General features: G+C 49.4%; 10 protein-coding genes across 10 annotated transcripts; 8 read left to right on the top strand and 2 right to left on the bottom strand.

Moving 5' to 3' along the window:
- Window positions 1-44: 44 nt before the first annotated feature.
- On the bottom strand, window positions 45-3,341 carry LACBIDRAFT_306197 (uncharacterized protein; the record flags this gene model as incomplete). Its single annotated transcript, XM_001875448.1, has 6 exons — window positions 45-1,065; window positions 1,119-1,248; window positions 1,302-1,982; window positions 2,036-2,119; window positions 2,171-2,638; window positions 2,693-3,341. The coding sequence occupies 6 exons, from the start codon at window positions 3,339-3,341 to the stop codon at window positions 45-47; spliced, it is 3,033 nt and encodes a 1,010-aa protein (XP_001875483.1).
- A 188-nt stretch (window positions 3,342-3,529) lies between these two features.
- HON16201 (histone H1) lies at window positions 3,530-4,598 on the bottom strand (the record flags this gene model as incomplete). The annotated part of the gene is made up of 6 exons (XM_001875449.1): window positions 3,530-3,715; window positions 3,776-4,039; window positions 4,093-4,148; window positions 4,203-4,308; window positions 4,364-4,426; window positions 4,491-4,598. The coding sequence occupies 6 exons, from the start codon at window positions 4,596-4,598 to the stop codon at window positions 3,530-3,532; spliced, it is 783 nt and encodes a 260-aa protein (XP_001875484.1).
- A 529-nt stretch (window positions 4,599-5,127) lies between these two features.
- Window positions 5,128-7,156, top strand: LACBIDRAFT_306199 (uncharacterized protein; the record flags this gene model as incomplete). Its single annotated transcript, XM_001874923.1, has 7 exons — window positions 5,128-5,340; window positions 5,393-5,482; window positions 5,543-5,657; window positions 5,711-6,022; window positions 6,076-6,342; window positions 6,392-6,688; window positions 6,741-7,156. The coding sequence occupies 7 exons, from the start codon at window positions 5,128-5,130 to the stop codon at window positions 7,154-7,156; spliced, it is 1,710 nt and encodes a 569-aa protein (XP_001874958.1).
- Window positions 7,157-7,336: 180 nt separating this feature from the next.
- Window positions 7,337-8,291, top strand: HON16202 (histone H1). The gene is made up of 5 exons (XM_001874924.1): window positions 7,337-7,572; window positions 7,621-7,683; window positions 7,734-7,892; window positions 7,948-8,097; window positions 8,160-8,291. Exons 1-5 carry the CDS (start codon window positions 7,342-7,344, stop codon window positions 8,199-8,201), a joined length of 645 nt encoding a protein of 214 aa, XP_001874959.1. The 5' UTR covers window positions 7,337-7,341; the 3' UTR covers window positions 8,202-8,291.
- Window positions 8,292-8,323: 32 nt separating this feature from the next.
- LACBIDRAFT_306201 (uncharacterized protein) lies at window positions 8,324-11,263 on the top strand (the record flags this gene model as incomplete). Its single annotated transcript, XM_001874925.1, has 4 exons — window positions 8,324-8,563; window positions 8,611-8,678; window positions 8,728-10,361; window positions 10,416-11,263. The coding sequence occupies 4 exons, from the start codon at window positions 8,324-8,326 to the stop codon at window positions 11,261-11,263; spliced, it is 2,790 nt and encodes a 929-aa protein (XP_001874960.1).
- A 503-nt stretch (window positions 11,264-11,766) lies between these two features.
- On the top strand, window positions 11,767-15,711 carry LACBIDRAFT_155850 (uncharacterized protein; the record flags this gene model as incomplete). The annotated part of the gene is made up of 8 exons (XM_001874926.1): window positions 11,767-11,810; window positions 11,908-12,944; window positions 13,038-13,237; window positions 13,288-13,675; window positions 13,729-14,181; window positions 14,246-14,451; window positions 14,501-14,727; window positions 14,787-15,711. Coding segments are annotated over 8 exons (3,480 nt in total), but the record flags the coding sequence as incomplete, so codon positions are not given.
- A 654-nt stretch (window positions 15,712-16,365) lies between these two features.
- Window positions 16,366-17,698, top strand: LACBIDRAFT_292368 (uncharacterized protein; the record flags this gene model as incomplete). Its single annotated transcript, XM_001874927.1, has 4 exons — window positions 16,366-16,495; window positions 16,547-16,641; window positions 16,678-16,992; window positions 17,040-17,698. The coding sequence occupies 4 exons, from the start codon at window positions 16,366-16,368 to the stop codon at window positions 17,073-17,075; spliced, it is 576 nt and encodes a 191-aa protein (XP_001874962.1). The 3' UTR covers window positions 17,076-17,698.
- Window positions 17,699-18,807: 1,109 nt separating this feature from the next.
- On the top strand, window positions 18,808-20,453 carry LACBIDRAFT_306206 (uncharacterized protein; the record flags this gene model as incomplete). Its single annotated transcript, XM_001874928.1, has 5 exons — window positions 18,808-19,031; window positions 19,079-19,191; window positions 19,247-19,705; window positions 19,765-20,074; window positions 20,129-20,453. 5 exons carry the CDS (start codon window positions 18,808-18,810, stop codon window positions 20,451-20,453), a joined length of 1,431 nt encoding a protein of 476 aa, XP_001874963.1.
- A 267-nt stretch (window positions 20,454-20,720) lies between these two features.
- Window positions 20,721-22,466, top strand: LACBIDRAFT_290801 (uncharacterized protein; the record flags this gene model as incomplete). Its single annotated transcript, XM_001874929.1, has 7 exons — window positions 20,721-20,760; window positions 20,931-21,130; window positions 21,177-21,260; window positions 21,313-21,661; window positions 21,718-21,911; window positions 21,962-22,148; window positions 22,202-22,466. 7 exons carry the CDS (start codon window positions 20,721-20,723, stop codon window positions 22,333-22,335), a joined length of 1,188 nt encoding a protein of 395 aa, XP_001874964.1. The 3' UTR covers window positions 22,336-22,466.
- A 129-nt stretch (window positions 22,467-22,595) lies between these two features.
- Window positions 22,596-24,792, top strand: LACBIDRAFT_381315 (uncharacterized protein; the record flags this gene model as incomplete). Its single annotated transcript, XM_001874930.1, has 3 exons — window positions 22,596-22,829; window positions 22,886-24,502; window positions 24,558-24,792. 3 exons carry the CDS (start codon window positions 22,596-22,598, stop codon window positions 24,693-24,695), a joined length of 1,989 nt encoding a protein of 662 aa, XP_001874965.1. The 3' UTR covers window positions 24,696-24,792.
- Window positions 24,793-25,043: the final 251 nt, after the last annotated feature.

Genomic DNA, 25,043 nt, shown 5'->3' on the forward strand with positions numbered 1-25,043 from the left:
GCCGGGATGCACTCAGGTTACAGTCACGTGGTTCAGTCAAATAATTATCTTGTATCTAACATCGACCTCTTCCAGACTGATGTAATTTCATCGACTTTCAGAAGAACCCCAGCAGCTGCCCTTCTCAGCTTGACCTCGTGCAAGCCACCCCCTCCTTCTGCCTTGATACCTTTTTCAAGCGCGGAGAAAACTTTACCTGCCCATTCTCCTGTGCCAAGTAAAATGGTTGTGTGTTCGAGACTAAGCAACTTTCCACCGTCAACTTCGTGGCTTCCATCAAGTACAACGAGCGCAAGTTCCAGGGCGGCTGTCAAAACCGAAGCATCCTGCCCTCTCACACCCAGTTCGGTGTCATGGTTCCACTCAAGTTCCGTATCTGTGCGAGAGACAGGTTGCGTACCAATAGTGACCGCGAGTTCCAGCGCATTTACTGCTATAATTGCAAGCCATTCAGGCGCATTTTGAGAAGCGTGAACCAGAATTGCCACGGTACGGAGAAACTGGGAAAGTACGAGAGGGTTGAGAATCAGTCCGGTACCCGCTCCGCGATAAGACTGCCCCTTATGGTGAGATGTGCGCTGTTCTCTTGTCTGTTCGTCACGTAGGAATTGCCAGAAGCGATTTATCAGGGGTACTAAAAAGTATTCTGCTGCAACGTCCGTAAAACAAACGGCTGGTCGTTGAAGTGGACGCGAAATTTGCGACGGAATGCGGGTAGAAACAACCTCGGAGATTTCAGGTGATTTCCGTATGCGGAGCCGGCGCTCGCGGGATAATTGAGGTAGTTCTCTAATCCCTGGGTCTCTTTGTTTGTCAATTGATTTGCAGCTGATGTCATCCATAATGCGAGGAACCACGCCCGTATCTGTTCGGCTAGACAATACATACTTGCGATGAAGTGGTGCAGATAAAGTCTTGCTTGGAAAGGCGATGCTGTTGCTGGAAACTCTTGAAGGTGGAACAGGCAATGACGCAAGCTCCCTTGCACCCACTGCCAACGCGTTGAGTGCAACATTGCGCTGGTCGGTAGAATATTGATTTTTGAAAAATTCTTCGATAAGAACACTGTTCCCAGCGTATTCATATATGAAATGGAGGAGAACAAAAGAGGCTCTTACGGCGCAGCCTTTCGGGGTGAACAGGAAATGAGCGCATTTAGTGATCCTTGACGTTTCTCAGCAAAATCATCTAGATCGTAATTGTCGTTTAAAGATAGCAACTGGTATACCAGGTGCACCGCGTTCTCGTCTGCCAGCATGTGAGATTATAAGCAACGACAAACCAATAGAAAGAAAACGGACGGAGTTCTGTGCCGTAGTCTTTTTTCTTCCGTATCAACTCCTCGGCGCAGTTCAAAGCCATTTCGATCTTGTCAGCCTCGTGAGGATCATCTGGCCCAGATTTTTGCGACACGCTACGTAGAAGGTCTCCAAGCTGAGCGAGATACACAGGTCGGGCAACCTTTTTAATGCCAACATTGAGGGTGGGGTCTCTTTCAATTTCAGCTAGATCGGAGGGACTGGGAGATGCAGACCGAGACGAGTTTTGAGATGCGTAGCCAGTCAATGAGTCGTCAGAATCACAGCCGTTGGTGATGTCAGGGAATGTTACTAGAGGGGTTTCCGCTTCCGGACTACCTGACGGCACATAGGCAGGTATCTCCTCTCTTTCGATGTCGTTGTCTTCGCCGTCGAAGTCGTTCGTATTTGACTCTACGTCTCTTTTCTTTAACAATTGGCGCAGACCTCTGGCCCAAGGTTTCCCGGCATCCTCTCCGTCCCAGTCGCCAAAGTCCAATTTTTTATCGCACATGCTGGCAACCACTTCCCCTGCAAGCATCCCGCAACGACGTACAGAGCCATCATAATGCGATATGTACTTTCCGATCGCCTGGACAAAGGATGATGAAGAGGCCAATGATTGTGTGTACTGCGAATTAGGTGGAAGATATGATGCAGCAAGAAGGAGCAGAGAGGTGACGTCTGAAACAGGTAAGTCAAAAGAATGAAAAACGACAGGAAATAGTGCAATTTACATCGATGTCGAGAAAGCAGGGAGTGTTTGATATGTTCCGGAGATGACCATGTTTCTAGCACGTCTTGAAGGAAGGAATAGAGGACTTGAAATGCAGGTTAACCAGTGTCCCCCTCTATTGGCTGCGTTCAAAAACCTTTTGCGTTGACTTCTTTCCCAGAAAAGCCTCCCGATATCCAACAAACAAATATCCGTGCAAAGGACTCACCCCAATCACGCTCGATGATCAGAGGGACGGCAATGTCCCATACTTCTTGTGTTTCAGGTACCAAAGGTCCTATCAATTCAAAAAGAAGAAAAGCATCTCTCTTGACAAATGCACCCTCCCGTAATATGGGGTCCAAAGTACTCCCAACGACCGGCAGTGTGGCAAATAGAGAGGTCAGGATAGATCGGAGTGCGAGAATTGATGGTACGTTAAGAAAGATTGAATGCCAGTATATAGAATACTCTTGACTATCATTGGCGCTGAGTCTGGAGCGAATAGTAGACAACGTCGTTTCGAAGAAGGATGGTTGAGACCTCTGGACCGGCCGATTGGGTGGGAAGACGCCAAGGTTGACGAGTTTCAATAGCAGGTAAGTGACGGAGGCTACAGAAGAACCTGTGATCGCTAGGGTGTGAGCTCAGTTAATGAGTAAAGAGATTGTAGTCCTACCTTTTGAGTTTTGTTTTGCCAATTCAAAGATTAGCTGTTCACAACGAGTGCAGATGCTGTTGAAATAAAATCCATGCTCCAGTGCGCGTGGAATGGGATTTTTGTTGCCAGCTGCATTGGCGACCTTGGCTGGGACCCCAGTAAGGCTGTGAACACAATCTTGCCAACGTGACTCCGTCGCAACGACATCTAGGTGCTTTCCAGCAAAGACGGCAGTGTGTAGCCTATCAAGAGGGTACTGAACGGTGAGACGTTCAAGCATTCTCATTGAGAACCCCTCTAGCGCGGATGAAACCAAAGTTGAATATGCGGAGATGGCCACCTCCCCCGAGCATATCGAGGCATTCGAGAAACCATCGGGACAGAAGTATTGCTCCAACAATGAGTCTGCGTGCTTTTCCGCGATTAACACATCCCAGGTCGGGGCGATATGTTCCAAGATTATGCGCTGAAGGAAAGGAATATGTTTCCTGACATCAACAGCACCTTCTGGGAGGGGACTTGAGACACAATGCCTGAATTGAGGAGGGAGTAGACCGATGGCTTCTAAAGGAGTGCTGAGAAGAGCAAACAATGTCGTGAGGTCGGCAACAGGTGCTTGCAATTGCTTCAGCAACTCGTTGACTCTTTGCCTTTTGTCTGTCTCCATCAATAAGGGATCTGCCACACAAACAAGACCCTGCGTGTAGTACGTATAGGTAGAGGAGATACAACAAAATAATGTACACACAAACAGACGTGCAATAAATGGAGCAAGATACAGCTACAGGCATATTATACAGTCACTTAAAAAGCTTGAGAGAGGACAGAACGGAACCAGAGACAGAGCCTGACAGACTAAGCAGCAACTGTCTTCGAAGACGGCTTGGTCTTGGAAGCAGCTTTAGCAGCTTTGGATTTCGATGCAGGCTTAGTCTTCGAGGCAGGTTTGGCCTTGGATGTTGGTTTAGCTTTGGGACCTGATTTAGCCTTGACACCCAGCTTTGCTTTGGCCTCTGGTTTCTTGGTTTCGCCAGTAATAGCCTGAGGTCACAAGGCACAGTTAGTTGAGATAGATCAAACGATGCCCGTGTGCCAACCAACCTTCTTCGCCGCCCCCGGTTTGGTCACCACCTTCTTTGTCGTCGTGGCCTTCTTTGCAAGGGCTGTCTTCTTCGTGGTGGAGGTTGCCTTCTTGATCGGCGCCTTCTTGGCAACAGCTGTGTACTTCTTAGTCGCGACAGATGCCTTTGCAGCTGCAACCTTTGGTTTGGTGAGTGTAGACTTTTTTGTAGTTGGAGCGGCGGGTTTAGCTTTGGTGGCGGCCGGCTTTGCAGCAGTGGATTTCTTAGCCGGCGGCTTGGCGTTCTACGAGATGAAAGTAAACGAACAATACGAACGCAAGACATGGAATGTCTTGCCTCTTTGGCAGCATCGGGGCGAGCTACAGGAGAGAGCTTGACCTTCCCGGACGGACCTGCGGAGGTCTTATAAGGCTGTCTGTGCATTTGGGTGACGTTCTGCGACTTACCTTTAGGAAGTTGAAATATGCCCTTCTCGTTGCCTGACGTAATGGCACGATTGAGTTGACTGGCAGCAGTACCAGTCAGATCAATGTGGTATTTGGATTCAACAAACTGCATGAAAAGGTGATTAGGCAAAAGGCGGCACAGGCAACGATATTCAACCAACCTTCTTGATCATCGGGCGTGAAACCCCAGCACGAGCATCCTCAGGATGAGCAATGATACATTCCTGGTAAAGACATCAGAAATGTAAGCGGCGTTTCTGAGGTGGGGCGAGTGTGCCAGTGTCATACCTTGATCATATCCACCCATGTGGGATGGGCAGCAGCATGAGACTTGGTTGCAGCGCCGTTGGCCTTCGTGGTAGTCTTTGTCGTCACTTTCTTTGAAGCTGTAGGCATTATGGCGCAGAATGGGGCGGGGTATCAAGATGGGGGGAAAAGGTGGGAGAGGGAGGGAAACAAGGAGGGGGAGGGATGGCCCATTTCCGAGTTCATTGCCACTTGCAGGGATCACGTGGTATGGGGTCGCGCACGGACGCATGAAATGACGACGACGTTGATTATACTTCCAGATACCCAGCCAGGATATACCAAAGAGAACCATTGACCTTCCATGAATGGTATGGAGTGGGTGCCAGCGAGAACAAGCAGCTACGGCTCAGCAGGGGGCCTCCTGAAGGAACCGCAACTACAGTGGCAACTGCGAAGACACATTTTCTTCGATGTCAAGCAGGTGCTTGTGGTCGTATCAAAGAGCTCGACGTTGTAACTGACGCTGAGCAAGAGTGGGAAGGATATGGTTGAAGAAAAAGGCGAGAATTTCGGAGTTTGCCTTGTGCGTACACATTAGCACACAATTGCCTGTCATTACCGCTCCCCAGCTTTACTCTGGGTTCAACAACGACCAACCTTCCTCCCAAACGGCTAAATGCCGTTCAATATTTCAGAGTACCTGTTGACCGACGACTTGACAGTCTTGCTGGGTCTCATTGCGGCTACTGTTTTTCTGCTCAGTAATCTCTACAAGCCTCAACCGTTAGTCCATCCTATTCTGCTAGGTAGGCAAAGTGATGTTGGCCGAGCTCGAAATCCTGGGGAAAGCGCGATATACAGGAATTATGGAACCGGTTTGATGGGAAGGGTACACCAACCCGCCGTCTTTCTGCCTTTACCCAATACTGAAATGCATTCAGTTTCCTTTGCGACCCAGTAAGGATGTTCACAACCTCGTGGATTTGGTGCGACCAGAAGTAGAGGCGCCTCGAACCTTGTGGTCAACAAAGGTATGTTTGAGCGGCGCAACGGTGCCTACACAGTGCGTGCTTACAGGATGTGACGACAAGATCACCAATGCCGGCCTGCAAGATCGTGCTGCTGCTCTGGGCACGGGCTTGCTTCGTCTCGCCCAATTAAAACCGCAAGCATCAACTGTTCTCATTTTGTTGAATGATTGTATTGGTTGGTTCAATCTCGTGAATCAATGTTGAACCTTGGACTTAATTTGCGCTTAGAATTCATTATTGCAGACCTTGCTTTGGCCTCTCATTCCATCACCTCCTACACTTTGTCATCTCCAACCTTGCTACCGACTGTTTTGGAGTCTTATCCACCTTCCGCTATTCTAACGCATGCCTTCCTTCTTCCCCAGCTTTTGGAGCATATTTATGAGACAAATGAACAGACCGTCGAGCATACCATCATTGTTGTTGGAGAACCAAGCGCTCAGACTATGGCCAGCGTGGCTAGTAACATTAAGGTTCTAAAATTTGCCGAGGTTGAACGTGAGGGTGTGAAAGTCGAGAAGATTATTAGCCCTTTTTCGAGTAAGTCATCGCATAGTTGTTGCAAGCTCGTCAAGATGGTTTATTTCTTTTAGACACAGGCGACGTCTTCTCTATATCTTTTTACGAATCCGAAGCTGGCCTGCTACAAGGAGCTCAGCTGACTCACGAGAATCTAACTGCCGGAGTGGCTGCAGTTCGTGCATTACTTCCCCTTTCGCATGCTATATCCCCGTTGGACACCCTTGCTTCCTCTCATTCATTGAGTACTGCGTATGGAAGGGCAATTGCATACACTGCAATCTTTGAAGGAACAAGTTTCGCGACCCTTGCGAGTTCTGAATTATACCACACGGAAGAAGGTACATTTTCTATTTTGTCGATCACAGGGTAGCCTAACCATAATATTAGAATCCGTCCCACTTGACATTTCTGACATTCTGTCGGTCAAGAGGAAGTATCCAATACCATCCCCGACAATTTTGTTCATCAAACCTGACCATTTGAATTCTCTTGCGACTGCCGTCATCAAGGAGTCTGCTAAATCGTGGTTGCTCTATCCGTTTGGTTGGCGCCACAAACTAACGGGAGTGACGGAAGGATTCATTGCGAAAGAAAGCTTATGGGACAGAGTGGTGTTTGACGGCGCCAGAACTAAAATTCTAGGTGAAGGTGCGGCAACACTACGTGGTGCCATTGTTAGTGGCGGTAGGTGATCAATTATTTATTATCGTGCTGATTGTAACTTTTTGGGTTTCAGGACTTATTGAAGCGAAAATCATGACTCCCGCACGCGTCGCGCTGTCTATACCTCTAGTGAACAGCCTTACCCATCCTCTGGTTTCAGGACCCGTTTTGGCTTCGCATGCCTTTGATTTGCAAGATTTTCCTGCACCAAGCAATGGTCCTTTATCACCTGTCGCCCATACAGGCCCTCCGAGTGTGAACATCGAGGCCAAATTGGTTGGGGTCGATGACGATCAGGTTGAAAATGGGGCTAGTCCCGTCGGCATATTAGTTGTCAGGGGACCATCCATTGCCAAAATGGCGAATATCGAAGGATACGTTGACATTTCATCGGAGGGTGATGGGGATGGATGGATAAGTACTGGTGTAAAGGCCGAGGTGCAGCCAAACGGGTCATTCCAAGTTTTATCATTGGGAAATAGGAAATAGAATTAGATCTGTAGAATGAACACGTGGTAAAAACGCGTGTGCGCGTGACACTGACTCGATCAACAAACGAAATGAGCACAGCCACCATGTGATCATGATCAATATTGTACGCGGCGTGCCATAAATAGGTCAACAATGCATCGAACTTTTCAAGTTCGACCTCTCACCACCCCCCAATCTACACCATGTCATCCTCCACAGCTCAAAGCCCGAAAGCTACTAAGCCTGCGTTGTCTAGCAAAGCCAAAAAGCCTGCGACGGTGAAGAAGACTGTTACCACGAAGAAGCCAGCGACGGCCAAGAAACCTGCGACGACGAAACCTGCGTCCAAGGCAAAGGTTCCTGCAAAACCTAAAGCCACCAAGGACGTCGCCAAGGCCACTGCGACGCGTCCGTCATGGAAAGATATCATCAAGGTTGGTGTGGCATTCGTTGTTAATGAACTAAGTTCTCAAGCGCTGTAGGAATGCATTGTTTTACGCAAGGAAGATGTCCGCCAAGGAGTTTCGCGCAATACCATCAAGAAGGTAAGTAGCAGTTACATGTATGCGATGTCGATTACTTATGGTCCCCCCAGTATGCGGAAGAGGCCTACAAGCTCGAGGTCACTGGGACCAACCTGTACCAGTTGAATCATGCTATTAGCACTGGTGCCGAGAAGGGTATCTTTGTCCTTCCCAAAGGACCATCAGGCAAGGTCAAGCTCGCACCTTCCAAGGCTGGTGGTTCGAAAGAGGTGTGACAAGTTATCGTTGTTATGGGAGTGAATGCTAACGGTAAGATGATGACAGAATTCCAAGCCACCTTCTGCAAAGGTAGAGACTGTCAAGAAACCGGTTGTCAAGGCTACACCAGTTGTAAAAAAAGCAGCATTGAGCACGAAGAAAACGCTGGCAGGTAAAAAGACGACGATAGCTTCAAAGCGTGGCGCAGCTAAAAAGGTAATAAGGATGTTGATGGATTCATGATGACGCAGTTGACTGAAAACGTTATTTTTAATTAGGCTGTAACGGGTAACGCGCCAACCAAGAAAGGCAAGAAATGATGACTAGTAGTAGTACTAGTAGCAGTGACTGGGGTCCTTGTAACAACGTGTGACATAGTAATTTGTATTGATAATATGTTTTTTTTTAAACTGTTCCCTTTCTCCCATGATACTGCTGCGCCATGTACTCTGATCAACAGCCTCTGTCCTCTAATTCCTCTAATACCCCTCACTCTTACGGTACACGAATACGACACAATATTACAATAAAACCTTCAGCTCGCCTCAGACAGTCTCCAGTTCCTTTAAGAAAGCAAAAACATTCAACTGCGTCCGACTTTCCTCCCCCACATATCGTACTACACCCAGATGATGCAAACAACAGAGTCTTTCTTGCCATTGCTCGTTCTTTCCTTTCAATTGTATGTATCTACTATATTTCAATGTCCTCATCTCATCTTTCTCGTAGGATAATCGCGCTATGACTATAAAAGATCTCGCAGAAATGTCTGTTAATCATGGTCTCGTTTGTCAAAAGTACGTGACTCCTTTTCTCAAAGAAATTCCTTTTTCTCATTTCATGCAGCGTTTCAGCAGCCAGTCAAGCAATTACAACCTATCTCCGTGTCCATCAGGCCCGTTGCGAGGAACAACAAGATCATCCCCTCGTTCTGAGCCACCAACTCTCTGGCACTATTTCCGATGACGACCTCTTGCCGGCCCTCTACTCTCGCTCGGGGGGCGCACATTGTACTGCTGTTGACAACCGAGCAACTAATTTTAGAAAGGGTACTGCTGTCTGGTATCTCAGTCGTGCTACGGGCGCTCCCTGTCCTTTTACTCCAGCTGGCATCCGTCTTTCTGATTACACTGAAGATGGTAAAGTCGGAGCTTTCATGGCGGCAAAGGCAAAGAAAAACAAAGTGGCAAAGCAAAGGCGCATGGAGGAACAGCAGTGTGGACAGAAGCGGAAGCGACCGTTGAGGGGGTGTGTGGCCCGCGCCTCAAGTTCAGATTCAGAAAATGACGTGGAGAAGCGTCCACCCAAGGTCAAACTCACCCTTCGACTCAAACCTTTGCCTGCATCCACCTCTCGCGATATCATTGATATTTCAAGGGATTCTTCTCAAGATGAATCATCCAATGAATCTTCAGATGACTCAATGTCTGTCGTCTCGTCGGACGATGAATCGCTACCCACACAGGAAAAGGAACAAGAGGAGCCCTGGTCCCTTCCACCATACCCCAGAAGATCCATCTCCATTCCTTGTTACACACCTTCATTTGATGGCCCGTACCCTTTCTTTCCTCCACCGATTCAACCAAACGACCCTTTCCGACGCTCTCCTTCCGCTGGCAGCATTGGTTCTCCTCCCCCCGACTCGGAAGACGAGGCAGATGATTTCCATATCACGATGACCCGCGCGGGCACCTTTTCTGATGGCCTAGCAGATGCGGACTTGGATTCAGATGACAGTGAAGCTGATCGCGACACTCAGTGGGAAAGCCCAGGCCCTAGGTCTCCATCTGCCCCCCTCATTTCATCACCCAACCACGTCACCGTCAAGGAGGAACCGAGAGATGTGCAGGGAATGTTGGAGGCTTGGGATGACTTTGACTCTAGCGTTGCTGATGCCAAGGTTGCAGAGGTTTTTTCTCAGGCTGCTGGAAGCGTAGACGTGTCAATCAAACCAGAGACATTTGACCTCTGGGATTGGGACTCGAACCAAGATATCTCCACTGCAGAATGGCCCATTTCTCCCGACGACAGCGCTCGCGTCAAGCACGAAGACTTTGGCGTGGATGCACTCTTTCCTGAAGCTTCTTCACCCCCCGTATTATCCCACATCTTTCAATCACCTTCCACACTCCCATCCGAATTTCTGCGGCACGATGAGACACGCTATGCTACCCTTCGTCCACGCTCAAAGACAGTCCCTGCCCCCTCTAGATCCCAAGTTGATCTACCCCTCACTCGCCTTACAACCTGCGAGTCTTCGACATCCTTACCGTCTACGGCCCACTCGCTCGCATCGCTCATCCAATGCATGTCTATGAATTCTACAACATCTGTGGCGCCTCATCAGATCCCCTCGCCACCCCCGCCCTGTGTGTCGCCGCATGAAACCCGCTGCATTGGATCTTCTTCGACGCCTTCCGTTGTAGTAGTCCACACGTGCCAACCCTGCACATCTGCCATCAGTGCAACTCAAATCGAGGGTTTGTTTCGCTCTCTTCCGTCATTACAATCATTTTGCTGACATGAATCGTTAGATATTTCGGTGTATCAAATGATGCTGGGCCCCTTTCTTCTTCTACGCCGCATTGATACCGATTTTGTCAACCTGTCTCCTATTGTGGCGTATTCAGGTGCCCCACACCCCATATTAAGCGCCATCCCCAACGCGACCGTGATTACCAAAGGCTCTCCCATCGTCTCCGGTGGCACATGGGTGCCCCTGTCGGCCGCTCAAGCCTATGTGAGAGACCACCCATTACCAGGTGGCCTTCTCGACGTCTTTCTTTCCGACTCGCTCTTTGAGCGTTTTCCATCTGCCTTGCAAGATTTTCACCGATCCAACGCACAGGGGAGGTTTTTAAATCAATTTGGCAGGCCGTTCGGGTCAACGCTTCAGGCGTCTTTGCTGTCTGTGCAAACAGATACCGTAGCTCCCCAACATCACCAAGGCAATCCGCAAGGGGCTTGGGACCCCCTTCACGGCTGGGTACATCGGGATTCGACAGTCTTGCCTGCGTCTGGCCCGTTTGCACTTGGTGCTATGGCCGTTATCGACAAGCATCATGAAGAGAAGGAAACCCCTCTGAGTGCGACGGAACAACAGCTTTTCCACGAATTGTGTGTGATTCCCGACGATTCCACGGCGCAATTTGACGGAGAGGACGCGAGGTCGTATTCGCCAATGTCACCCCTCTCTCCCGTCCCATCCGACCTCCCAGAATTACCTTTGGTTCCTTCAGAAGACATATTGTCTGCTTCTCCTGGTGTTGAACACCCTGGTCGACCTTTACGTCGGTCGAGGCGGGTTGCTGATGCGTTGGCTGCGCAAGGCCAGACACGAACTCGCTCGCGACGACGTGGTTCCCGAAATTCTCTTTCTTGAAGAACTCCATCGATTTGCTTTGCGAGTCTTTCTTTCTTTTTCTTTTGCAGATAATCTTATTAGCTTGCTAGTTTTTTTTTCGATCATGATGTTGCTCACACTTGTGTTCAACTCTTTATAGCATAGGACCACCACTCTCATTGTAGATTTGTATCTGATAATATTCTAACGTTAAAAGTGTGGGAGCTGAGGCGTGAGAACTTGGCCAGCAGAAATTGCATTTTATTTTTCACTTTCGTTGCTCATTCTTCTTACTTACTCTGCACTGGAGGCGATAGTCGTCGTGTCTAAAACGTCGGTTCGTAGCCGAATTTGAAGGCATATTCACGACAACGTCCATATAGTTCTGGGACAGCCTTTTTCCGACTAATTGGTACCTTGACGATTTCACGGGGCATCTCCCAAACTTTCGTAATCCCTAATCGTTCTTCATTCAAAAGTCCTCTATAATGTCATTATCGGCCTCTGACAACAATGGCTCTTATTCGAGGGTTCCTCCCAGTGGGAAGACACCACCTCCTGCCCCTTCAGCTGCATTTGCCAAAAGGTTTGTTTTCCCCGTTTCTTTCGCGCAAATCAATCCTGATCGATCTAAATAGAGCCAGGGAGTTGCAAGCTGAGGAAAGGTTGGGTGGCAGATATAGGCCACCTGCATTGCGCGCCCTGGCATCGGGTGGTTCACCTCCAAACGAGTCCTCACCCTCCATCACGACGTCTGGGGATGGCACTACTCCGCCTCCCGCTAATTACCCACCAGGGTTTAGGAGGGCAAGGGCAGGAACCTTACCTTCCAACGTTCAGCTCGCTGCCCAGCGCTTTGCTGCAGCATCGACCACATCAAACAGTTTCCCGGCTTCTACCGACGTCCCGGTTGACCAACCACCAAGACAGATGCCTGTAGCACCCCCTGCACCTGTGGCGGTCCCCACTCGACCCAACTTGCGTCACGCCACATCTGTCGCCTCATCCGTGGCTTCGTCAGCAGTCACGGAGCGCAACAGCCGATTGAGGTCGGGCTCCCTCACGTTGCCAACGGGCGGACTATCCAACGCGTTTGGTCCGTCCATCTTTTCTTCGTCTTGGCTGTCCTCTGCCAACGGCGGTGGTAATGGTTTCTCCGTCCTTGATGAGTTGCGGTCTGTCACATCTGCTGACTCTGGAGCTGATGATTTTGACGTCCACACCCTTGATTACCTTGGTTTGGACGACGCTCACCGGCCGCCACCTGCAGCCACAATTTCCGAACTGCGCAACCAAGCTCAGGCAGCCATCGCAGGAAATCTCGCCAATCCATCGCGCATGCGGGCTAGCACAGTATCCAATCCTTATCGAACCCGACCTACCCCGTCCGGATCTCTGCTGTCGACCCCATTAGCTGCTGAGGAAGAAGAGGAATATTTCGAGAGCTACGAGGACCATAGCTATTCCCGCCAGCACCTCAGCCCTTACGAGGTGCCCACCCCTGATGGAGGGTACTCGGCTGCATCTTATCTGGCGAAAGGTTTTAAGACTACGGATCATCTCGCTGCTGCGAGACCACGCGCGATTTCTGTCGGAATCCTCGACGATCCCATGCGATCCATCCAACGGCGCGCTACAACGGCTGATACCCATCCTTATGCCGCCGAGCTTCCGAGTACTAACCTTCCCTCACTTGGAATCAATGTCGGAAACTCTTCGGGTATATTGAAGACGGATAAATCAACACCCGTTCGAAGTGGCGTCTCCCCAGGCGTTCATTTTCCCAATGGGGGTGACATCCCCATTGGAAGAGGCGCTTCTGCATACCTTCTAGCACCGTCTGCTCAAACACGATCCGTCTCTCCCAAGTCAGAGGGTCAAAATTCTCAGATCCAAACGCCAACTCGTTCACTCTGGATCGGAAATCTTGACAGCGCGGTCACCAGTGAACAGCTTATTCATGTATTTGCGCCGTATGGCGCCATTGAGAGTCTTAGGCTCCTCCCTGAAAAAGTTTGTTTGCACACCTCTTCTCGAGTTTTCCTCATTGATCGTTTATTCAGGAGTGTGGATTTGTCAACTTTGTCGACCAAGCGGATGCCATCAGAGCCAAAGAGGATGTTCTAAATCGTTTAGGAGGTAATATTGGAATGCCAAACGGCCAAATGGTTCGCATTGGGTTTGGGAAAGCGGATAGTGCTCCTGTTGCCCCGGCGAAGGGCAACTCGTCTAGTCCTGGTCCTACCTCTCCTGGTGCTGGTGTGGGTAAATCTTCGGGCACCAATGTGGGTCTAGGGGCCATGGACGCGCAACTTCAATCCACTCCGACAAGAGCGCTCTGGATTGGTTCAATACCTTCAACTACAACGCCTGCTACGATATTGAGCGTTTTTAGTCCTTATGGGCCAATTGAGTCCGCTCGTGTGTTGACTCATAAGAACTGCGGTTTCAGTCAGTTCCTTCTCTTCATACTACCCAACGTGCTCGCTAAAACTCTATTAAAGTCAACTTTGAACGTCTTGATGACGCTGTTCGTGCTCGTAAAGCTCTGAACGGTCGTGATGTGTTGGGAAGTGACGTTGGTGCTATTAGGATTGGCTTTGCCAAGGTGCCCGTCAAGAACGGCCAAGAAAGCAATGGCGGTCCTGAGGAGAATCCGAACGTGATAGTTCAAGGTGTTGGTGACTTGAGCGTCGGAGCGACCATCCACGCTTTGCGCGCAGTCAAGGGAGCATCCACTATTCCCGCGGATCAACAAGTACTCGGTGGGGCAGTTGAAAATTATCGATCAAACTTACTCCTTAGCATGATCGCATCTGGCCTTCATGGAAACACATTTGGATCAGACAATCTCAAACCACCTGGCTGGGCGGCATCCGTCACCGAGCAGCAAATGATATTGCGCGAACTCAGCGCAGGAACTAGTGATTCCGAGAGCGACATTCAAGCGCTTGCAGGTGTGTTTTTAGTTCCTTCTCATGACGTTCGTCGATCATTGAATGTTATCGTTGCCTCATCCAGAATTTCGGCCCCCCACCATGTACTACACCACAATCCCTTTGGTATCTGAGCGTCCCCACAATAGACGGTGGGATGCTTCCAAATTGCGTGAACTCCGCAAACGTCTGGACTCAGGCACGATGACTGTGGAGGAAACCGATCAAGTTGCGGCCGATTTCTTGGACGGGGAGATTGTCGATCTCGCCTCGGACTGGCTTGGAAATACGGTATGTATTCGAAGCCCTCGATTCAAATTTTTTATACATCTTGGAGCAGGTTGTCCAAAAGCTCTTTGAACGGTGCTCCCCAAATCCCAGATTTGCCATGCTTGAGCGTATCTGTCCCAATCTTGCAATGATTGGCATTCACAAGAACGGCACATGGGCCGCTCAGAAAATCATTGAATGTGTTACAACGCCTGAAGAAGTCGCCTTGATTGCTCAGAATCTTCGGGCATATGCACCCCCGCTTCTGTTGGACCAATTTGGGAATTACGTCGTACAGTGAGTGGCATTGTTCTCAGCACAGAGCTAATTCACGCTAACGTGATTGAACCGCCAAGGTGCTGTCTGCGTTTTGGCGCCCCTGCTAATGATTTCATTTTTGATGCCATCGTCGATCGTATGTGGGAAGTCGCCCAAGGTCGATATGGAGCACGCAGCATGAGAGCCTGCTTAGAGAGCCCTCACATCACATTAAGCCAACAGCGTCGCATCGCAACGGCAGTCATCCTTAACTCTATCCCGCTGGCCACTAATCCCAATGGTGCACTATTACTGAACTGGCTTCTCGATACTTCTGGTTTCCCATCTCGATACAACCTTTTAGCACCTCGCTTCACCCCTCACCTTTCCCATCTTTGCACACACAAGCTCGCGTCTCTCACCGTTCTCCGTATTGTCAACCAGAAGATCGAGCCCAATGCTTCTCACCAGATCGTAGAAGCTCTTTTCTCGTCACAAGGCGATCACGTTCTCACTGATGTTTTGGGTGATCAAGTGAACGGTGTTGCTGTTGTTATCAAAATCCTCACCAGCCCTTTCATTGAACCCACGGAAAAACACATCTATATTGAGGCTACAAAGAGGGTTCTTATAGAATTAAAAGTAATCGCTACTCAAGCATATCGCAAGCTTATTGAGGAGGTCGGGTTGCCCGTCCCCAACTATCAGCCGACGTACGCAACCAACATGCCACCGAATGGCAAATCTTCAAAAGCCATGTCGCAAAATTTTGGCGTTCCTGGCCTTCCCTCCGGTTACCCTTCTAATGATCAAGGATTGGCTTCTATGATGGCTGCATTACAAATGGGCGGTCAGAATCCTCAAGCTGGCCCACCCCAACTTCATATTGATCCTACCTTCAATTCTGCAAGTGCTGGCGCTCCCCGACGTGTTCCCCCCAACACCATAAACACCTTCTCTCCTTCTTCAGATCCTTTCAACCCCTTTGCAATGCGTTCTCCTGAGGTTAGCAGTCCCCGACAACTCGGTGGTCGCCGCAACGCAGGTCTTCCTCCCAACGGATCGATTGGCAACGCAGTGAACTCGAGTTACGGAAACCAGTCACCCGTTCTGCAACCTGTCAACCTCATGAATCAGATGACACAGCCTCCAACGATGTATGGAGGACATGTACCGCAACCAATGGTGCTTTCTCCTCACATGTATAATGGATACTACCACCAAAGCCAGCAACAACAGCAGAACCAGAATCTGCCTTCGAACATGGGTCCCTTTCACACTTGAACGCCATTCGCACGACATCTCATGAAGCCGCTCTTTTATCCTCTTTATCTACTGTCACCTCACACACTCCTTTGCTTAATAGCGGTAGCCCAAAAATTTGTGCTCGTCTGCTTGGTTTACAGGTTGCTTATTTTTCCGTTTTATACCCCCAACCCTACAGCGCTACATCTGCCTCTCCTCCAGTCTTTTCTGCTGAACAAAATGAGGCCTTTCTGTTGTTGGTTGGTGCTGGAAACAATGCTTTTAGCTCTTATCTTACTCTATCGTCGCTTTTTCTGTCCTCGGCTACGTAGTTGTACAACAAAGGATGGCTGCAAAAGAACAGTCGTAAAACCGATATAGACCTAATAGTGTTACTTACTGTAAGAGTCTTTTTATTTATTTTCCTCCACCATGGGAAGTTCAACTTCCACAGCCGCTCGCACATTTCCCAAATCCAAAGCTCCAGCATGGTCTGGAGCTAGAGCTCCCCGTCTTGACGACGCTCCGCAACAAACTCTCGCTGCGGAACACAAGTCCAAAGGTATCGGCATATAGACGTTTCAGAGAGCTAGCCGCCTTGACCATCTAATAGCTATCCAGGATGATGCAGGAGACCCCCATTTTCTAGCCAATCTTAATCGTTTAGGCGCTGTCCGTGTGGATCGATACGCACAGACTGTTCACCAGGTAAGAATCATCAGCATACCCTGACCCAATCGACAGACTCAGCTCCGTTTGTCGCAGAAGCAAGAAGTCAGCAATACAAACCGACTTTTCCAATCTCGCACCGAATCTGAAGAGGACGCTGTTTCAATGCAACCTACGCGGAACCGCTTGCGTGCCGCCACTCTAAGCGAGTTACTGGATGCACGCAAGGGCGCACGGACGACACACGACTTGGAAACACTGGCGGAAAAGTATGGAATTGATAAACAAAAAATGGAGAAGCTTGCGACGTTTGTGACTACTCCAAGTGTTGGTGGTGGATCGGCGACGCGGACTGTAGGGAAGGACGGGGATGAAAGCCTCACAACGACGGTGCGTTGATCCATCGCTTTGAGGACACTGAAATGAATTTTCAGCAGGCTGTTTGGGTCTATCCCTCCATGCAGGATGCCTAGCCAGGGCAAGCCATGAATAACAACTCTAGCATCTTGAGTATCAAGTCGTGGAATGGGTGACGATATACATATGACATTTTAAACTTCCAACCCAATAATAATGCCATGGTCATGAAAAAAACGTCAAAGGTCCAAGGAAGGAATATAGTAGTCATAAGAAAAAGGAGATAAGCATATGCAAACGACGTGAAGAGAAGACATTGGCTAACGCGACAAGGAGATATTGAAGTGATCAGCATCAAACGAAAGTGAGTCAAAGTGCAGCGAGTCCAGGCGCATTTCAAGGCTCATATCGCCCTGGTCCATTCCTAAACCCGAATCATCGACCTTGAAATGCGTCTGTGTTGGGGTTGTAGCGGGGTCAGACTCTCTTTCAAAGCCAACGGCTCTGAACGGATCAGAGTCAACGGCATGCATGGCAAGACGCAAGTTGGACCCGACTGCGACATCTGACTGGGATGCCGTCTGAAGATCAAACGCAACAGATTGTCTCTTTTCGAGACTGGCAAGGCGGGTGAGAAAAGTTTCTTCCGTGCTTGTAGGAGTTTGTGGCCCAGACGTAGTAGATTCGGAAGAGGTCGCCGACGGTACACGGGAAGACGATGGGATATACTCGATATCATCTGAACTAAATGTAGCTGCCCGAGAGGTTGAAGAAAAAGAGAAAATCTTTTGAAGATTAAGCATTGAAAACCGACGATTGGTGGTTTTATGACTAGCCGTGGAGAGGCAAGGCGAAGGAGCTCGAGATTGAAGGTCTTGGTTTTCTTCTTGATATATCGAGGCTCGACGAGAGGTGGGTAGATGAGTGCTGGATGGAAAAGAAGGCGCCGAGGGTGAGCTGGGAGCAATGTTATTTGCAGGATCATCAAAGGAAGAAGTTGAAGCGCGGGATTTCAGCGAAGGTGCCGAGAAGAGTTGAGAAAGGATGACTGAGCTCCTACGAGACATAGTTGGCGTGCGGGGACGAGGGTAAGATGAGGAACCCCGTTCCTCGTCAGGTTGTATCTGAGAGTTTGATGGGGCAGAAGAAGATATATTGTGGGCCCGTGGTTTGGATGCGCGAAGGCTGCCTGTTAAAGAGCGTAATGCTTTGGAGGCACGGGCTCTGAACGTGCTGGACGGTTTGGTCTTGATAGGTTCGGGGATTTGGTCTTCATTTTTGGTTCGAGACCTACTTCGACCGACTTTGACGACTTCTATCACATCCGAGTCCTCTGCTGCATCGCGTGGTAGCCGTGAATACTGTGTACGCCCTATCGTCTCGGACTGGTAGTCGCGGTACGGATCCTGATCTGTTTCCCCGTCAAATTCGGAATCTGTGTCGTTGTAATTGTCTGCGAACTCGTCGCTCATCAATGCGTCAACAATGGACCTCGTTTCGCCAGCTTGGCGAGGGCTGGCGACGGAGTCAGAGTCAAGAAATTCAATTTCTTCTTCCACAAGTCGTGAAAATGATCGGGATGGTTGCGCAGCGTCAAAGCAGCACCAGACGGGAGAATGGTCTTCTTCTGGTGGAACGATGAAGACATTAGGGACTTGGAGAACGACAGGAGGGCTAGACTGGTGTTCGTGACGGCTTTTGTGGTCCCTGTGAAAATATAAAGGGGTGTTCATTATAAAAGAGTGTGGTTTGGGGACAACAGGAGCGACGACGACGTATGCTTCAAGGTTGCTTCAAGCCAATTTTGACGTTGAACAAGTCAGCCATTCTGATCACGTGCCCGTGCCTATGCTTTTCCTTCCACAACGGATTTTGCGAATTAGGCCAATTAATTCTTGTCGTCGTCCTCCCCGGCGTGCTTCGAGTCACATACGCTACCTAGACAATAGAAAAATGCCTCAACACATGTCCGTGCTTTTCCTTGGTACTTCAAGTGGTGGAGGACCATCGGAATCAAGAAACTGCTCTTCCTTGGTTTGCGAATTTCTCAAAGACAGTTCACTCTGGAGTTCGTATGTCACATTCGCACAAAGCCTCCATTTCTAACAGAAACTGCCAGTGCAGTGGTGGACTGTGCGGAAGGAACTATCCGCCAATTTCAGTTCCAACCTTCAAATACCTATCAGGTCCGACCCAACAAGATAACCAAGATCTTCATCACCCATATGCACGGTGAGTGGCCGGCGTAAGCCCACCGACGCTCACTGGTTAACAAATATTTTGCCAGCTGATCACATCATGGGTATTGTTCCACTCTTGCGAAATGTTCTATTCCCCCCACCCGCTGGATCTCAGCCATCAACCTCGTCTCACCGTGCACTCGTAAGCTTCACATTATCTTGCAATCGCCGCCGTATCTTATCCATATCATTCCAGCCAAAGATAGAAATTTACGGACCCGCAGGCATTCGCACCTTTGTCCGCCAAATTATGAAGATGACGTTCACAAATACAGCTGATAACTACACTGTTCACGAGTTGTTGTCAGAAAATGACCCAGTAACACCTTGCGACCATGCAGATCCCCTTCACGCCGTTTCTCGTTTTGCAATTGCTGAGCAGAATATTTTGCATGTTAATGAAGTGGAGGGCAAGGATATCAGAGCTTCAGCTGATGGTTCGTGGAAAAATATCACGGGTGATTTGGGTGATATCGTTGTCAACGCTGGACCTATTGAACATCGCGGTAAGCTTTTGATTAGCCAAGCAGCGGAGATCTCCACTAAAGCTCATCGATTTCTAAAGATCCATGTATAGGATATGTTTTCACTGAAACGCAGGCGCCCTATAGGAAGATCGTCATTTTAGGAGACACACATGACCCTTCTGCCATCGCGCCGTTATGCATCAATCCGTCACCATCTTTGCTCATTCATGAAGCGACCGACGCACATATCCCAGCACATGCCGATGCAACTGGAAGGCTGGCCAAACGAAGACCCGAGGAGGTGCGGGAGAAGGCTTTACTGAGAGGGCATTCTGTTCCAGAGATGGCGGGTTCCTTTGCAAAACGAGTTGGTGCCGCCAAGCTCGTGCTAAACCATATCGGTGGGAGGTGAGTGGTTGGCCTCCCGGTCCCAACTCTCATAACATTGATGTGGCACAATAGATTTCCAGCTCCTCGCCACTCGCGCGATGGACGCGCGATGGTCATTCGCGAGATTGAACGACAAGCCACACAAGCATGGGACTCTGGTGAACGTGCCATGGCTGCGTGGGACTTCATGCGGGTTTCTATTCCGGTTGCTGAGGACATGGGGTATGGACGAGGAATCGACTCTGGTGAAGGCGAGATCAAAACCGAGGTGCTCGAGGTGGACTTTGATTATCGCAGTGTGTCTGCATCCGGATCTGCGGCGTGGTCGACGACGACGACGACGATCAATACTGAGAGGCATTGGGAGGGAAATCCAAGGAAGAAGAGGAGACCTTGATAATTAAATAAATTACCGGTTTATTTACATGTATTTGCCCACCTGATCTCCCCGTTCCCAACACCTTATCCCCTCCTCCCGACCAACGACGCCCACGACGTTTTTCATCCCGTCCTCATCGTTTACAACAGTCAGCTCCACATTCTCATCGCTCTCTGCCTCTTTGTTTTCCCCGTCATCCGCACCTCCTCCATCGCACACACACCCTCTCCACCTACCCTTTTTCTCGTCTGACCCTCTCATTCTCGTTCTCAACATTTATCCATCATGTCCACTCATGGCCCAATAAACGGTGTAAAGATTTCCCGTGCGTTTCTTCATGCTCCGCATTCTTGTCTCAAAATAATACTAACTTCTATCTCGTTTCCAATCTTGCTCTTTTCTACTCCTCTTTCCCCCCTCCCTCGTTCTCCACTCGATCATCCATACCAATCGTCTGTCATCGATAAATATTTCACACCACGCCCTCTCCTCCAGCCATTGACGACCCTCATAAAGTCGTGAAAGTAATTGCCTCCGACGGCAAGTCGGCAGAGACCAGAGACCTCTCTTATACAAACTGCAAGGTCATCGGAAACGGCTCTTTTGGTGTCGTCTTTCAAGCAAAGCTAGTTGGTACTCCAAAGGATGCGGAGGACATTGCTATCAAGAAGGTTCTACAAGACAAGCGATTCAAGGTTAGTTCCGGATCTATCTACCACGACTGTACTCATCGTCTTTCAGAATCGTGAATTGCAGATCATGAGACTCGTATCCCATCCAAACGTCGTCGACCTCAAAGCCTTCTTCTACTCCAACGGCGACAAGGTGACATTTTACGTGTTTCTTCACCCTTTCACATTCACATTGTCTTTTTTAGAAGGACGAAGTGTATCTTAATCTCGTCTTGGAATACGTCCCGGAAACTGTCTACCGCGCTAGTCGTCATTACGCTAAACTCAAGCAACCCATGCCCATGCTCCAGATCAAATTGTACATGTACCAACTCCTGCGCTCCCTTGCGTATATCCACTCCGTCGGCATCTGCCACAGAGATATTAAACCCCAGAATTTGCTTTTAAACCCTGCGACTGGAGTGCTGAAGCTATGCGATTTTGGTTCTGCAAAGATCTTGGTAGCTGGCGAGCCCAACGTCAGTTACATCTGCTCCAGGTACTATCGCGCTCCAGAGCTCATCTTTGGGGCGACCAACTACACGACTAATATTGGTACGATTGAGTTTTTCTCTTTCTTCCCTTGGATGCAGACCGAGTTATTCGTGCAGACATTTGGTCAACGGGGTGTGTAATGGCTGAGCTCATGCTTGGCCAACCACTGTTCCCTGGAGAAAGCGGGATTGACCAATTGGTGGAGATCATCAAGGTTCTCGGCACACCCTCCAGAGAGCAAATTAAAACGATGAACCCCAATTACATGGAGCACAAATTCCCTCAGATCAAACCACATCCCTTTTCAAAAGTATGTTTAAGTACTGCTAGGGTAGACGCCCAGACACTCATTGGTGCCAGGTTTTCCGGCCCCGCACGGCTCCCGAAGCAATTGATTTGGTGTCCAAGTTGCTGGAATACACGCCAGGCGCTCGACTTAGCGCTATTGAGGCTATGATCCATCCGTTCTTTGACGAGCTTAGGGTTGAAGGGGCGAGGATGCCCAATGGCAAGGAATTCCCCTCGCTATTTGACTTTACACGCGAGGGTGAGTAAGCATATGCTGCTGCGGTGTGGTAACTGACTGACGGAATATTGCAGAGCTCTCGGTGCGACCGGACTTGATTCGGCAGCTCGTTCCGCCACACTGTGAACCGGAGCTGGCCTCGCGGTCAATTGTGTTGGAAACATTTGTGCCCATACCACTGGAGCAACTGAAGATCACATTGGATTGAAGTAGTAGTACTTAGCGTATGAGTAGTCTATTCTTTTTTCTTTCCTTCTTTTTTGCGATACTTTTGCAATCCTTTCGTTTTCTTGAATTGTACACATGTATGTAGCTGGAAATGTGAGAATGTTTGGTGATATGACAGTTGAATTGCGACATTGGGCGTTTGTTTTTTCACAGCCTTGTTCACGTTCTTTAAATAAATCGCCTTGAAAGCGCTCGTTATCTCTCTCTATTACATAGCTTTGTATAAAGTTTCCTTCCAGAATGTCCCTGATTCCCCCATACGTGTGCGATACAATTCCGCCTGCCAGACTTGCCACCTCTGCCCTGCTATCAGACCCTGGACCTGCCTTGATTTTCGACCAGCCCGCCATGTTCACCGACAACGAGCATCAGGATAATGGCTCACCACCGCCATCCCAAGGCCCTCCACCTCGTAAACTTTGCGTTCGTCACCAGAGAATGGCAGACGAAGGCACCAATCTCAAGTTGCAACAGGCATGCACCCCCCTTCTCTTTGCTTACCTGCCGAAAAACTAATTGTTCCGAAATAGTCTCTAGACGCCTTGCCTGTTGAAGAACGGGAAGCCGTCAACGCAGTCTGGTCCAAATTTTCCTCATCGTCACACCCCCGACGCGCTCTCATCCTCCAGGGTCTCCTCACAATGTGTTGTTTCTCCCAATTATCTTTGCTCACCGACCAGTTGGCACACCTCATTCGCATCGATCCATTCGCCATTCTCCCTCGTGAAGTTGGCATAAAAATCCTTGGTTATCTTGACGCCACATCCTTGTGTCGCGCTGCTCAAGTCGCACGTAGGTGGAAGTGTCTTGCCGATGATGATATCCTTTGGAGGGGCATCTGCGAACAACACATTGGTCAAACCTGTCGCAAGTGTGGTTGGGGCTTACCCATCTTGGAGAAAAAACGGAAAACCTATCGCTCCCCTTGTCCTCCTTCATCATCTTCCTCCTCATCGACTTTGACTCTGAAACGCGGCCACGAAGATTCTTCAGATCTCCCTTCTCCGCCCATGAAGCGCCAGTGCTCCGAAACAGACTTGTCATCTCCGGGGCGTTCCGTAGCTTCCTCTTCTCTCATGCAACTTGACGTCTCTTCAACTCTTCTTGCACCCAACCCAGCCGCACCCCAAAGTCTACCAGTCACACGACCCTGGAAAGACGTCTACAGCGAACGTATGACCGTTGAGAGAAATTGGAGGCGTGGCCGCTGTACAGTTCGTACCCTCAAGGGCCACACAGATGGTGTCATGTGTCTCCAGTTTAGCGAAACCCTATCTCACCCAGCCTTTCCCGTGCTAATCACCGGGTCCTACGACCGCACCGTCCGCGTCTGGAATCTCGAGACAGGCGTCGAACTGCATTGTCTAAAAGGCCACACGCGCGCCGTAAGAGCCTTGCAATTTGACGAGGTCAAGCTCATCACGGGCAGCATGGATAACACTATCAAAGTTTGGGATTGGCGTAGCGGGAAATGCATCCGGACGCTAACCGGGCACACCCAAGGTGTTGTATGCCTCAACTTTGATTCCAACGTGCTCGCCAGTGGTAGTGTCGATTCTACCGTCAAGGTATGGAACTTGCGGACGGGAGGTGCATTCACGTTGGGAGGTCATACGGAATGGGTCAATGCTGTTAAATTATGGGATTCAAACCCCAGCAGCTTGCAAACTTCTTCGACGGACACATCACTCTTTGATGTTCAAGGATCATCTTCACCATTGGGAGCTTCGCTCCAGATCGATCCCGGAAAAATGCTATTCTCCGCATCCGATGATGGAACAATCAGGCTCTGGGACCTGACTCAACGGTCGTGCATCAAGGTATTTACTGGTCATGTGGGCCAGGTTCAAAGCATGAAGTTGTTGTTGGCCGACGAATGTGGGGGTGATCCCATAGAGTATGCGATACCCGGAAATGTCGCGTCTCGTTCCGCATCCGAGCAAGCGGTTGACCTTGCACTTTCCTCCCCCCAACCGATGCGCAAGAAACCAATCCTCATCTCAGGTAGTTTGGACAACACGATCAGACTCTGGGATATCGAAACGGGCCAGGTTATCCGGACGTTCTTTGGCCACATTGAGGGCGTCTGGGCTGTTGCGAGCGATAAGCTCCGTTTGGTCAGCGGTAGTCATGACCGAACTATCAAGGTACCACGAGTTCGACTGTTGAATGATTCATAATACTAACTCGAATTTTCGCAAGGTTTGGTCTCGAGAAGAAGGTCGTTGTATGGCGACTCTTGTCGGTCACCAAGCTGCCGTTAGCTGCCTCGCTCTTGGAGAGGACAAGATCGTTTCCGGGAGCGATGACTGTGATATTAAAGTGTGGAGTTTCAGTTAATGATTTGTTTTGCTTCTTCGTCGCTTTCCTTGTATCATCCTCGTCGTATGTTTTGTTAGTTGCTTTCTGTTTATCTGCCAATCAATTTCACGAATTTTGTCAACGCGATGCAGAGCTAGAAGAAGTATAAATTCGGGATGACGGGGTAACTGATATACTGTGGGTATAATATAATACACGTAACGCTGGACCCAGTCTTCCAATCCAAGTACTCAAACCGCTCAAGCTCGTCAAGACCCGCGTTCCAAAGGACTCACGGTCGTATGCAAAGCGGATATTGAGACACGCAGGGCACGCCGAGGCTGAAAAGTTAATTGAGGACGACGGTCAATGCTTCGAGGTCTTCGT

This window comes from Laccaria bicolor, genomic scaffold (genome assembly GCF_000143565.1).
Source record: "Laccaria bicolor S238N-H82 LACBIscaffold_2 genomic scaffold, whole genome shotgun sequence".
NCBI classification, from domain to species: domain Eukaryota; kingdom Fungi; phylum Basidiomycota; class Agaricomycetes; order Agaricales; family Hydnangiaceae; genus Laccaria; species Laccaria bicolor.

Coding starts and splice junctions, on each gene's coding strand:
- HON16202 (XM_001874924.1), top strand. CDS start 7,342: ATGTCATCCTCCACAGCTCAAAGCCCGAAAGCTACTAAGCCTGCGTTG. Junction 7,573..7,620: donor CATGGAAAGATATCATCAAG/GTTGGTGTGGCA, acceptor CAAGCGCTGTAG/GAATGCATTGTTTTACGCAA. Junction 7,893..7,947: donor AGGCTGGTGGTTCGAAAGAG/GTGTGACAAGTT, acceptor AGATGATGACAG/AATTCCAAGCCACCTTCTGC.